Source organism: Phycodurus eques, chromosome 4 (genome assembly GCF_024500275.1).
Source record: "Phycodurus eques isolate BA_2022a chromosome 4, UOR_Pequ_1.1, whole genome shotgun sequence".
NCBI classification, from domain to species: Eukaryota; Metazoa; Chordata; class Actinopteri; order Syngnathiformes; family Syngnathidae; genus Phycodurus; species Phycodurus eques.
In genome coordinates, this window is record NC_084528.1 from 11,117,198 (window position 1) to 11,130,569 (window position 13,372).

Sequence of the window (13,372 nt, forward strand, 5' to 3'; positions counted from 1 at the left end):
TCTTTTGGTCTACTTCACTTTGTCAGGCAGGTCCTATTTAAGGGATTTATTGATTGACAACAGGTGTGGTAGTATCAGACCTGGGTGTGGCTGAAGAAATTGAACTCAGGTATGATAAAGCACGGTTAAGTTATGTTTTAAGGTGGGGGGGGGGGGGGGGGGCAATCACTTTATCACATAGGGATATGTAGGTTTGGAGTTTTTTTCTCCCTTAATAATAAAAACCACTTTAAAACTGCATTTTGTGTTTACTTGTGTTGTTGTTAACCAATATGTAAATTTGTTTGATGATGGGAAACATTTAAGTGTTACAAGCATGCAAAAAAATAAGAAGTGAGGAAGGGGGCAAACACTTCTTCATACCACTGTATGGTAATTGTTAACTCAGTTGAATTAGTGCAAAAAAGCTGTAGCAACATTTGCATTAAACACACCAGTGCATGCCCACACAGCCCAGAAAGGTTCTCTAATTATACAACTAATACATTTCAATCAATCTGAAATTGTGTTGCATACTCACCTAGTTCTTCACTATCTCCCCAAGGTGTTTGGTCTCCCTTAGAAGTTGAAAGGATCTGAAGCGAAGAATGGCTTGGGTCGTGCTTGTAAAATGATAATGTCCTGTACCTTGAGTGACCTTGTGTTAAATATAAAGAATTAAAATGAAGGACTACATGGGGGGGAAAAAATAGACAAAGATGTACAACATGGCATATGTGAGACCTACAGAACAAAGAAAAGAGTGAAAAGAAACACAAGTTTAAAAATGGTGGCATAAGAGAGTGACGAAAACAGAACAAGAATGAGGATCAGCAAAATAATGGGTTGAAACATCTTGATGAGTGAAATAAAAAGGGGGAGAAGGAGAAATTAGACAAAGAGTTAGCATAAGACACATGCATTAGACAACAGTGATCATTTTCACTTCTGTGAGAAAGGCCACTGCCCTGTCCAATACTGTAACAACCTTTTTTTTTACATCGATGATTTTGACCTGGGAAAACTGTAAATTGTGTGTGTTGCAATGACATTAATAAGGGCTTCGTTCCATTTTGATTTAAGAGAGAAAAGTTGGTCAAGTGTGATGCGAAATGAAGAACTCACCGAAGCCTCCGTAAGCTAATTTTTCTGGTTGTATTTTCTGATTGTGTTCTCAAGGTTCAGGGGAATGCATTTATTTCAGACATATGTAGTGTAAATAGTGAATAGTGCGGTCGTGTTCGTGCAAGACGTGCTATATAGACACGTCAAAGACGTAAAAGATGACGTTGTTGTTCTAATAAAGAGGTTGATTAATACAAAATCTACAGTAATGGTGGCTTAAGACCCTTGCACAGTACTGTGTGTACTGAATTGCGCTTACAGATAGAGGTTCCTCTGGTTGTTTGTCATCTTGTTTTGGAACATCCAACCGGTCAATGAAGCCCTGCAGCTCCTTTCTGAAGGCTTTCATCTGCGCATTGATACGATATAGCAGCTCATGTTCTCGGATCCTGCAAAGCAAGAGGTGTGTTCTTTAATTGCAGTCCAAGGCATCAAGAAGAGTCACTTATGACCTCATACATTTGATACATACCTGCCACCTTCATCTTCGTCATCCAGCCTAGCAAACAGCTCACCATTGGTGACGTAAACACGAGCCTCAGCAATGATGGTGCTGGTGTCAGCAATAAGCCTGTCGATGGTGCGGCCCAGCCTTTCGGCCTCGATTCGGATGTCTATCATCTGCTGCCGGTCCTTCAGGCTTCTGGATAAAAAACGGCTCTCCACAGGTGAGTAGAGGGAGCGCGTCGGGGTAAGGCAGCGGATGTTCCTCACCTCATCCGAGTCACTCTCGCCTCCAACTGGGCCCTCCCGTTTACGGTGGGGTGGCAGGAGGCGAGGTGAGGAGGCTGAGGCTGAGGGGGTGTCATCATCCCGCCCTCCGTCACTCTCTGCGTCACTGTCACGAGGGCTGCCTCGTATGCCCAGGTGTGAAGCCAGGTCATAACGCTGCATGTTAGACAGCAGCACACGGTTCTCATACTGGAGCTGCATCACTTTGCCGCTCAGTTCATTGATCTGCAGACGGGCTGCCTTAAGCTCCTCCTGGAGGGCCTCCATTTTAGCAGGGTCAGTTCCTCCTGGGATGTCGAAACAAGCCAACAGTGAAAAGTGGGACACCTCCGCAAATGAGACTTTAATGTGCTCCACCTGGAAGCCTTATGACACACATTTTCCATCAGACACACATTTATGGTCGTTGTTCTGCTTTGCAGCTGCTTGTTAGTGACTGGAAAATAAGGCAAAACAAACCTCCTCCGTGTCTTGAGCCACCTTCATGGGAGCCAGCCTTGTATTTGAGCTTGTTCAGCTCAGTTGTCACCTAAACATGAAGTGGAAAAAAATCGTCCCATGTTAAAAGATGCACAGCCCGCACCCTTGGTCCGATTTCATCTTTTTGGGGATATCTACTGATGAACTACCTTTTTGTTTTCTTCCTCCACATCGGCTAAATTCCTGCGCAGAAGTTCTGCTTCATCCTCCACCAGCTGCAGCTGCTGCCTCAGCTCGGAGAGTGCCTCACCCTGCTCTCTGCACTGCTGACCTCCACGGTCATCACCATCCACTCCTGCGGCCACCAGACTAGGAGAGGACAATGAGCATTGGCATGTGTCCACACACGGTCCCAATCACGTATTACGCTATGAACCAGGGATCAGCAAAGTATTGCCCGTGGGCCAAATATAGCCTGCTCCATAATTTAATCCGGCCTACCAACATTTACATCGCTGCATTAATTTGGCCACTTTTTTCCTGAAAATATTTGTTTGTGTATTTATTTCATTTTTATTCATTTACCTAATTAAATAATTGGTTGATTGACTTATTGTTGATACATAGATAGAATATAGTATTCAGACCCCCTTAAATTTTTCACTTTTTTATATTGCAGCCATTAGCTAAAAACATTATAGTTCATTTTTTTCCACATTAATGTACACACAGCACTCCATATTGACAGAAAAAAAAACAGAATTGTTGAAATTTTGCAGCTTTATTAAAAAAGAAAAACTGAAATATCACACAGCCATAAGTATTCAGACCCCTTTGCTCAGTATTTAGTAGAAGCACCCTTTTGAGCTAATACATCCATGAGTCCACTGTCAATAGAGCCACTGTGCTCTTAAGAATCCTTAAGTGCAGCAGACATTTTTTTTGTAACTGTGGCCAGATCTGTGCCTTGCCCCAATTCTGTTTCTTGAGCTCTTCAGGCAGTTCCTTTGACCTCATGATTCTCATTTGCTCTGACATGCACTGTGAGCTGTAAGGTCTTCTATAGACAGGTGTGTGGCTTTCCTAATCAAATCCAATCAGTATAATCAAACACAGCTGGACTCCAATGAAGGTGTATAAACATCCCAAGGATGATCAGAAGAAATGGACAGCACCCGAGTTAAAAAGATAAGTGTCACAGCAAAGGGTCTGAATACTTATGGCTGTGTGATATTTCAGTTTTTCTTTTTTAATAAATCAGCAAAGATTCCAACAATTCTGTTTTTTCCCCCTGTCAATATGGGGTGCTGTGTGTACATTAATGAGGAAAAAAATTAACCATATACAAAGAGTGAAAAAAATTCTATACCGCTTCTCCTCACCAGAACCTATCCCCGCTGATTTTGGCTGTTATGCGGTTTACACCCTAGACTGGCCGCCAGCCAATTGCAGGGCACATATAGACAAACAACCGTTCTCACTCCCATTCACACCTAAGGACGATTTAGAGTCCTCAATTAATATTACATGCATGCTTTTGGCCCTTATGTCCATTTTAAAAATCAAATTTGGCCCCTGAGCTTGCCCATCCCTGTTGTAGACAATATAATGATTTCATGATGATTGATCACCTGTCCTCCCTCATGTCATCCAACTCAGCCTTCAGTCCCCTGTTCTCCACCTCCAACTCTACAATCTTCCTCCCCAGGATGTTGGCCTCCTCCTCAACCAGCCGCAAGCGGAGCTTCAGTTCAGATTCACGCGTCGTTGGGGGACCCCCGGCTTCGCCTTTGGGCAGCGGGCTGTCCACGTCCCCGTAGAAGGAGCGGTACTTCTGCAGCTCCTGCTCCAGGCGGTCCTTCTCCTTGTCTATCTTTGCCATCTTTTTCCTCATTAAGACAGCCTCCTCTTTGATGAAGGCCAATTGGCATTTCAGATCGTCATTTTCTTCCTATGAAATGGGAGGGTGATTTACTTTGAGTGATTTATATGAAAAGAAGCATATATTTACAATTTTGTTACTCCAGCCCATATTGCAATGCCCTTTCTAGATACGCACTGTATGCATGTAAGTAGTTCACTAAATATATCTAATGCTGTTGTTGTTGTTTGTCCCAAAAGTTGACTTTCCCAAAAGTTATATACTGTAGCTTGAAGTTTAATAAGCTTTAACTTATTTGTAATGTGATTTTTTGTGTGGGTGTGAAGCCATCACAGAAGGGTTAAACAGTGATGATAACCATAGAACCGGAAACTAAAACAGGAACAAAACTTCGGGTCAGATGCTCAGTACAATATGAGCAATGCAATTAATTAAAGTGATTACATGGACAAAATATATTATACGGAAGTGGTAGCATGTAGCCAAAACTGACGGTCTCACCTCAGTTGGGGTCTGCTGAGCCTTTCTCTCTTTCTGGAGATCCTTGCTTCCTTTTCTTTTCAGTGAGCGCTGAAGGGAAACAATGCTTACATCTTCAGAATAATCATCATCATCATTATAAATCATCATCATCTTCTGCTGTTGCTACTTCGGCTGCCAGCAGCGGTTTCTATCACTTGGAGGACAGACATTGGCAAACAGACCAGTCCATATTCGAGAGGGGAAAAAAACGAAAAAAAAACAGAAATATATCCCTAGGGGCATTGATAAACCCTATATTTTATAAATAACATTGCTGGGCTGCACAGGTATGGCAATTCTACATTTAGGCTTATAAGAACAATAGCAATAACTTTTTAATAAAAAATATCAGGTGTTATGAAAAAATTCCTGCATTCAGTACACTTTTGTTTGTAGGTGACAATTAATACAAGCGTATTTTACTACCATGAACTTTTAAACCCCTCCTTTGTATTCACCTCACTAAGCACAGGTTGCTTTTGCCTCCTCACCTCTTTTGCTTTCTGTAGCTCATTCTGAAGAGCTTGTTTGGTGACCTCCACTTCTATCAGTTGCTGCCTTAACTTCTCATTCTCCTCTTCTGTCCTTGTCCTCTTCTCCTCCACGTTCTCCAGCTCATGGTGCAAACGCACAGACACATCCTTTGCCACCTGATTAGTGGGAAAGCATACAACGCATGCTTAAGGCAAATGGACTACGTAGAACCTAAATGACTGACAATCCGTGCATGTTAACGTTACCTTCAGGTCTTGCTCAAGACTTCTGAGCATCTCTCCATCCACTTGGCCAGTCTCTGTGAAGCGCATCCTTTTTCTCTCGGCCTTCTTCAGGCGATATTGGAGTATTCGACAATTCTTGTTGGCTCTCTCTAGCTCTCTGCGCACGTCGTGCAGCTGGCAGGCATCTTCCTCATAGAAGGTGTCCCGCATCTCATCCATCTCTGCTCGCATTTCCTCAACTTCAGTCTTGCAAACATTGAAACAAATAGCCAGATGTTAGGCTATGACTGAATAGGCTCAAGAATGAAATTCTATTGATTTATCCCAAACAATCTATTGTCTTCATTTCATGGCGCTTCCCTTGTTTACGCTGCTTCCAGTATGTGTATGCGGATGTTCAATATTTTGTCCAATCACATATCAGCCTCTATGTGCTGCCATGCCAGTGTAATCTGCCCAGGCTGAGCCTTAAGAATCAGTCGTGCTTTCTGATATAATTTAAAATATATCCAATCCAAGCCAACCTTAATAATAACACTTTCAAAACAACACAGTTGACCAAACTGCTGGACACAGCAGTGAGGTTAAAACAACAAAGAATAACAAAAAAATTATACCGTCATGTGAAATTCACTATTTTTAAAAAAAACTATAAAAAAGAAAAAAAAAATCTAAAATCTCTAAAACTAAGCCAATGAAGAAAAATAGTGCATTTAAACAGAGGACTTAAGTGAACGGACCTGCGTAAGGTGCAGAGGCAGCTCATGCCACAATTCTGGGGCAGCAACTAAAAAGGCGTGGCAATGGCATCGTTATTTGGTTGGTTTGTTTTTTCATTTAGATTTCAAATTCGCCTTAGAGAACCAGCTAGGTCGCCCAAAATAGCGACAGCATTTTTTTCATCCACTGATTGGTTGGTCAGAGAAAGCCAAATTAGCATAACACATCCTTAGCGATCTGCACACATTAATACATTCACTAACTAGCATCTCTGGTGAGTATGAGGTCTTTATTTCATTTTGTAATGTTTTTGTCATGTTATTATATATTTGTTTTTTCTTTCTCGGCTGCTACAGATGATGTACATGGCACGGTTGCCTGCTGTTACATTTTGGTAGAGAATTGTTGCAACGTGATATCCGATCCACACAGACATGCTCATAAGAGGTGCATTAAGTTGGGTCAGTCCCCACTGAAGGCCCAGGTACCAAATGCACCACTCGCCACCGCGGTTAATATAATGCAGCAAATGGAAGTACAACAGGTGTGTGACACTGCAGACTACATGCTTGAGTTGTAAGATGTGTATAGAATTTACCTTAAGGTCATCGTTTTCATCCTCAAGCCGTTCCACCTCCTCCAGGAGTGTCTGGGGTTGTGGGGGGCCTCGTTGTCGGGGCTCAGGCTCAGGGGACAGCTCCAAGGCAGGGGGAGATGCCGGTTTGGCCTGCATCTTTGTTCCCTTCTTCCCTAAGCTTTTATTCAGGTGGAACTGAATCAGCTCGGATTGTAAGCACCCCTCCTTCCAGAAGCCAGGTCCGCAGCCCACTGCGCTTTTGGAGCTGTTCTTACTCGCTGCAGAGGCGTCCCCTCCTTTCTGGTTTTTACTCCTCAATTTGGGGGATTTGCTTGCGCAGGGCTGATCTGACACAACTCTGTTCGGATCGGCTCTGGAGGGGGAGGAGGCATCGGGGCACAGGCGCGGGGGGGAGTCGTCAGATGTCTGGGTGCCACCTCTGTCTGGCGCCGCCCGGCTCAGCGTGGGGCTTTCAGCACCGGCAACCTGAATAGCGGCCGCGCCTTTGTATGCTTGAGCGCCTCCGGCCTGCCGCTCCCTGCCCGATGAGACGGGGGAATGACCTCGGCTGCTTCTCCCTGCCCCTGCACCCTGCGCCGCCGGTTTTGAGGCGAGGTGCTTTGTCGCTTTCAGGCCGGCGGGGGAGGAGGAACGCTGCTGCTTCCGGCTGCTATTGTCCGCCTGCCTCGGCGTGTCGGAGGAGGATGACGGCTGCATCATGGTGCGTGTGAGAGGCTCAGCTCATCCTCGACAACATCCATAGTCCTAACCTTGCAGGCTGCAGCTGTAACACAATACCGCCCTTCAGCCTCGCACCGAATACATAGGTAAGCTTCCTTTTTTACTCTTAAACAAGGCGCATGCAGGCAGATGGGGCATTGTCGATGACGCCCTGCAGAGACAAGCGATGGGCCATTCAGTCTCAGTTTGATGGGGTGCATGTGGGATCAGCTGCAGCTCAGCCAATTAGACAACCAGTTGGGGCGTAGAGGGCGTGCATCAGGGGAAAAAAAAAAAAAAAAAAAAAAAAAACAGACAAAGTCACAGGCTATTCAAGCTGGCCTAACATACAGGACAAATAATCATCAGATGTCAAATGTTATCATCCTGAATCAAATGAAGATGGGCCGGGCTCCACCAATCGTTTCCTGTCAGCCATCATCTCCTTTTTCCCAACATGCTCGATGACTCACTATTAATCAAGTGCATGAGAATGAGCTTAAAAAAAATAAGTATCACTGGTTGACAACACGATATTCTCCCTCATTTTCACAGTTCAAACATTTTATTATGACCAGTTCAACCATGAAATAGCGATGATTCTCAAACTGAAATGTTATTACATTATACTCTCGTACTCCAAAAAAGCAAAACCAGCGTATAGTGGTTTTATCCTACAGTATCTTTAAGATGACCTATTGTGAAAGGCAACAGTAAATCAACGGTGGAGGCCAGACAGCCTAATCATGTCAACCACAGTCAAATGTACCCTTTTTGTTGTGGTCACACCCTTGTTGTCACCCATCTGATCAGATAGGAGGATGAAGAGCATCTAATGTTCTTTTTCTTACCTTTTAGTCGGATGCTGAAGCTCAATGGTGATGAAGAAGGCAGAGGGGATGCTGACTCCAGAGCCTCCCAACCACCAGCCAGGCAATTTGCATATTCATGACATTACATCATCGCTGGGAGGGCAGCTCTCATTGGCGGACTGTACGGGAAACGTACCGTGCCACACGCTCTTTCAAGCCATTTCACCTCCAATTACTTACTGACAATGTTTCTCTAAACAATCATGATCGTAAATGCTATTGCCTTATATTTTAAACATAAATAATAGAGCAGCTTGCGTGGCTCTACACAAGGATGGAAAAGAGTGTCTATATCCAAATTGTTTTCAAAACCATTTTCATGATGTACCTTATTTAGATACACAATTGAAATATTCTTTCCATTGTCCTTAGGTGTGAATGGTTGTTTGTTGTGCCCTGCGAATGGCTGGTGACCAGTACGTACAGCGCCTCTCACCCAAAGTCAGCTGGATGGATGTTAATTATCATCCCAAAAGGCAAATTCAACTAACATGCAGAGAGAGATGTCATGAAGGCCCATACAAACAGTGTTGAACTTCTTGAGCTAGTGGAGTGGGTGGGTTTTGTGCATTGCTCAAGGGCAGCTCAAAAGCAGGAAGCAGAGTCGCGTCTCTAACAACTTTTTTTCCCCCCTTTGTTTCCTTGTTTTCGTTTGCAGTGAGACTTGAACCGTGACCCTCCAGGTCAAAAACAGATACTTCACAATACGAAATTGTTTGCAGAAGTGGGCCGTAATTGTTATTTTTCACAATATCCTTTGGTACTTCAATTCTGTAATCATGCATGAGAAGCTGTATGCAAACCCCAATGCACTAAATGAGCAGAAACCTTTTAAACTCAAGAAGATCGTGATGCAACTAAAATACCGTGTTTGGAATTAAAGCCTGAGCCTTATGTAATGCCGTCAGGGGAGTAATATGAAAGACGTTTCTGCCTGCCAACTACTTTCTGCAAGAATTTGCTTGATGTTCAGGAACATTTGAACATATTTGGAACAGTTACAGACGAGTGTCAATTGTGTCTGGTACAAGGCCTAATTCTCCTTTGAATTGCAGAACCTGACTATAATCATTTTGCCTTGGATTCTTAGCCTTTTAAGCACAGAATGACGATTGACACATTGTTTAAAAATTTGAATTCCAAAATAGCACAAAGAGGGAGATGCTCTCTTGCTGCGTAAAGGAGAAAAAGTACTGTGTGAGAGATTTTTTACAGGCACAGTGTTTAGCTTTAGCTGCATTATAACGTCATGAAGTCTGCTCTCCTTGGTGTCATGTCTTATACAGTAGTTCAACAATGGTTGTGACATCATGTTGCTATAAGCCTGCTAGAGACAGGATTGATGCATTTTCTTACAGTGTGACAATAGATATTCAGGCTCCCCTTTTTTTACAGAGTCCACTCTCACCCTTCTTGTGTATTTATGCGCCAGAACCATTAACCCATTTGGCTGCATTAAGTGGCAGATGTCTGCATCACAGAGACTCCTGTGTGCCAGACCAGATACAAATTTAGGTCTTTGTCAAACAAGAAAAAATACATGTTTGACTTTCTTTATCCGTATATTAATCTATTATTTCATATCACTGAAAGTGCCATTTAGATTCTTTCTGTGATATGAGCAGTGGCATTTATGTTAGATTTTTGTTATTATTATTATTATTCCTACGTCAAGTACGAGAAAAAATCTGCAAAATCACATACTCAGCGTCATAAATTATTCCTGTTTAGAGATTTAAAAATGTTTTTTTTTTTACCCAGACACATACTCAACTTGTGAGAAACAATTAGCTCAAAAAACTTATTCGGTATATTCAGTCTCTTCACTATCATACTGTAAAGTATATAATACATATGGGACTCATTCATCCATTTTCTAACCGCTTATCCTCACGCGGGTCATGAGTGATCTGGAGCGTATTTCAGCTGATTTTGAGCGAGACCCTGGACTGGTCACGAGTCAATCACAGGGCACATATACACAAACAACCATTCACACTCCCCTTTACACCTATAGGCAATTTAGTTTTCAATTATCCTAACAGTGAATGTATTTGTGGGAGGAAGTCTCACACATGGGGATAACATGTAAACTCTACAGAGGAAGGTAAAAGCCAAGATTCTGACCCCAAATCGCAGAACTGTGACCACTAACCACAAAACCACTGTGCATGCCCGTAAGGCATTTATTCATTTTGAAAATAAAGCCACCTCTTATTTTAACACAGTTGACCAAATATTGCAGCCATCAATTAACGACACAGGTCTTAAGTGCAAAGCGATGGCTGCTGTTATGAGTCGCCACAGTGTATTATTTATGGGGGGCCTTATGGTGCCTTTTTTTAAAAAGCGTCATACGATTCATTGCCTTACAACCAACAAAAATGTTGAATAGAAATTAGAAATATTTTACACCTTTGGCACGACTACTTTCTCTCATTAGGTACCAAAACATTACCGCCATTCCCAGTTGATTCATCTCACATATCAGCTGGGCTTTGTGCCAAACAAGAAACTGGGTACTTTTCTGTCAACGTCACTTATAATTCACTAAGAAAAGGAGTCATTCTCCACAGATGGTCATCTTCAAAATTTGATTACAGATACAGTACATGGATTAAAGATTTTAAATAACCTAAACTATACTTGTTGCAAAATGATACACTGCTTTGTTGGATAAGCTGCATGAATACTGACCTTACACAGAAAAGACCCAGTGCAAAAGCTGAATTCAGTACAATGGTGATATTGTTTGACACTGTCAGAGATCATTTAACATTCATTCATTTTGTATTATAAACTCGCAACTGTGAGCTAAACGCAGAGGTCAAATTTGTTGAAACAATTCAGAAAGGATGGCCAGACACATACAGTCCCACCACGAGGAAAACTCCCACTCATTACATTCCTTTTAAGGAGTTCCTTTTAAAGCATAGCTTATAAAATTGCACGTTAACCAATAACACAAGCACACATATATGACCTCCACCAATACACACACAGACACACGCACACAGACCTCAGCTGGTTCAAGGGGAAGTGGAAGGAGGGAAGAGGCCAAGGGGGGTCAGGGGAGGAGTTTAGCCAGAGGAAGGGGTAGGTAGGGTCCAGCAGCTGCTGTGTACAGTTACCATGGAAACCTTTGTTAAATTATGTCAGAGCGGGCGAAAAAAGAATCCAGTGCTTTATGCATCATTTTGACATTAATATTTTAGAGGTGCTGCGCTTATTGTTTTTCAAACTTTCACCTTTGTGATTGTTTGGAATTCTCATCCGTTAGGAAACAACACTCACTTTCAGTGCTGTGAATCAGTTAATATACAGTGTAATATACAGTGCTGTGAACAAGTAATTGCCCCATCCTCAATGTTTTATATTTTTTGCATATATCCCCACTTCAATGTTTAAGATCATCCAAAAAAAATTTGACATCAGACAAATATACCTCAAGTAAACATAAAATGCAGCTTTAAAATTGTGATCATTTATTAATGGAAAAGACTATTCAAACCTACCTGGCACTGTGAGAAAAAGTAATTGCTCCCTTGTCAAAGCATGAATTAACAGTGGCTAATCAAATTTTTTGGAAAGCAGAGTTTATTTTCACTGACCACACCTAAGCCTGATTACCTCCAGACCAGTTCAACCAAGAAATAACTTTAATAGAACCTGTCCGACAAAATAAGACAGCCAAAGGATCTAAAAAATCTGTGATCTGAAGAAATTCAAGAACAGATGAGAAACAAAATAATTGGCATTTATCAGTCTGGAAAGGACTGCAAATGTCTCCAGCCAACCATGGTGAGAGCCATTATCCACGAAGGGCAAAAGTATGGAACAGTGGTGAACCTTCCCAAGACTGGCTAGCCTAAAGAAATGACCCCAAGATCACAGAGACAACTCAACCAGGAGGTCACAAAGGAATCCAGGACAACAGCTACAGAACTGCAGGCCTCCGTTGCCTCAGTCACTGCTCATTATTCAACAAAAAGGAAGAAACTGCAGCAAGAATGACAGTTATAAGGCGAAAACCACTTCTGCCAAAAGGAACATAAAGGCTTGTCTTACTTTTGCAAAAGACAAAATAACAAAACAAAACAACATCTGAATGATTCCCCAAACTTTTAAGAGCATCATCTGTGGACTGATTAGACGAGTCACTTTTTTGAAGATGTGTGTCTCGTTACATCTGATATAAATGTTACACAGCATTTCAGAAAAAGGCACCATACCAACAGTCAAACATGATGGTGGTAGTGCGATGGTCTGGGGCTGCTCTTCTTATTCAGGACCTGGACGGCTTTCTGTGATTGATGGAACCATGAATTCTGCTCTTTACCGGAAAGTAGACTGTTCGGCCATCAGTTTATGACCTCAAGCTGAAGGAGACTTGTGTTCTGGAGCCGGACAATGATCCAAAACACAGAAGTCAACTTCTGCATCGCTTAAAAAAAAAAAAAAAGGTTTTGGAGGTCACCCTATGTTCCTGCCTCTTCTGGAAAGAAGTGTTCACGACAGCCATTTGCATCCTTTTTGCAAAGCCTACCACCATCTGTCCCTCCAAGTTCCTTTCCGGGATGCCGTACTTACCCATCACTTCTTCATCACCCCTGTTTCCTTCACCAAATGTCCATTACAATCTGCACCAATCACGACTCTCTCTCTGTCTGGGATGCTCAGAACTACTTCATCTAGCTCCTGCCAGAATTTCTCTTTCACTCTAGGTCACATACTACCTGTGGGGCATAGACACTAATCACATTACACATCCATCCATTCTCTTTACCGCTTATCCTCATTTGGGTCGCGGGCTGCTGTAGCCTATCCCAGCTATCTTCGGGCGGGAGGCGGGGTACACACAGAATCGGTCGCCAGCCAGTCGCAGGGCACATAGAAACGAACAACCATTTGCACTCACATACACACCTACGGGCAAGTTAGAGTCTTCAATCAACCTACTACCCATGTTTTTGGGGTGTGGGAGGAAACCGGAGCACCCGGAGGAAACCCACCCAGGCACTGGGAGAACATGCAAACTCCACACAGGCGGGGCCGGGATTTTAACCCCGGTCCCCAGAACTGTGAGGCAGATGTGCTAACCAGT

The 13,372-nt window shown here is 42.8% G+C and overlaps 1 protein-coding gene across 1 annotated transcript; it reads right to left on the reverse strand.

Annotated features, from left to right (window-relative positions):
* Positions 1–633: 633 nt before the first annotated feature.
* Positions 634–8,310, reverse strand: LOC133401225 (protein SOGA3). Its single transcript, XM_061673935.1, has 11 exons — positions 8,248–8,310; positions 6,698–7,627; positions 5,401–5,625; positions 5,152–5,310; positions 4,640–4,708; positions 3,888–4,207; positions 2,466–2,625; positions 2,296–2,365; positions 1,577–2,123; positions 1,364–1,493; positions 634–834 (listed from the first exon to the last, which is right to left on the reverse strand). The coding sequence occupies exons 2-11, from the start codon at positions 7,394–7,396 to the stop codon at positions 724–726; spliced, it is 2,490 nt and encodes an 829-aa protein (XP_061529919.1). The 5' UTR covers positions 7,397–7,627; positions 8,248–8,310; the 3' UTR covers positions 634–723.
* Positions 8,311–13,372: the final 5,062 nt, after the last annotated feature.

Excerpts from the sequence above, each read along its gene's own strand:
- LOC133401225 (XM_061673935.1), bottom strand. The coding sequence starts at position 7,396 with ATGATGCAGCCGTCATCCTCCTCCGACACGCCGAGGCAGGCGGACAAT. Across the intron at positions 5,626-6,697 it reads ATGAAAACGATGACCTTAAG|ACTGAAGTTGAGGAAATGCG; the intron begins GTAAATTCTATA and ends AATGTTTGCAAG. Across the intron at positions 1,494-1,576 it reads GACGAAGATGAAGGTGGCAG|GATCCGAGAACATGAGCTGC; the intron begins GTATGTATCAAA and ends CTTGCTTTGCAG.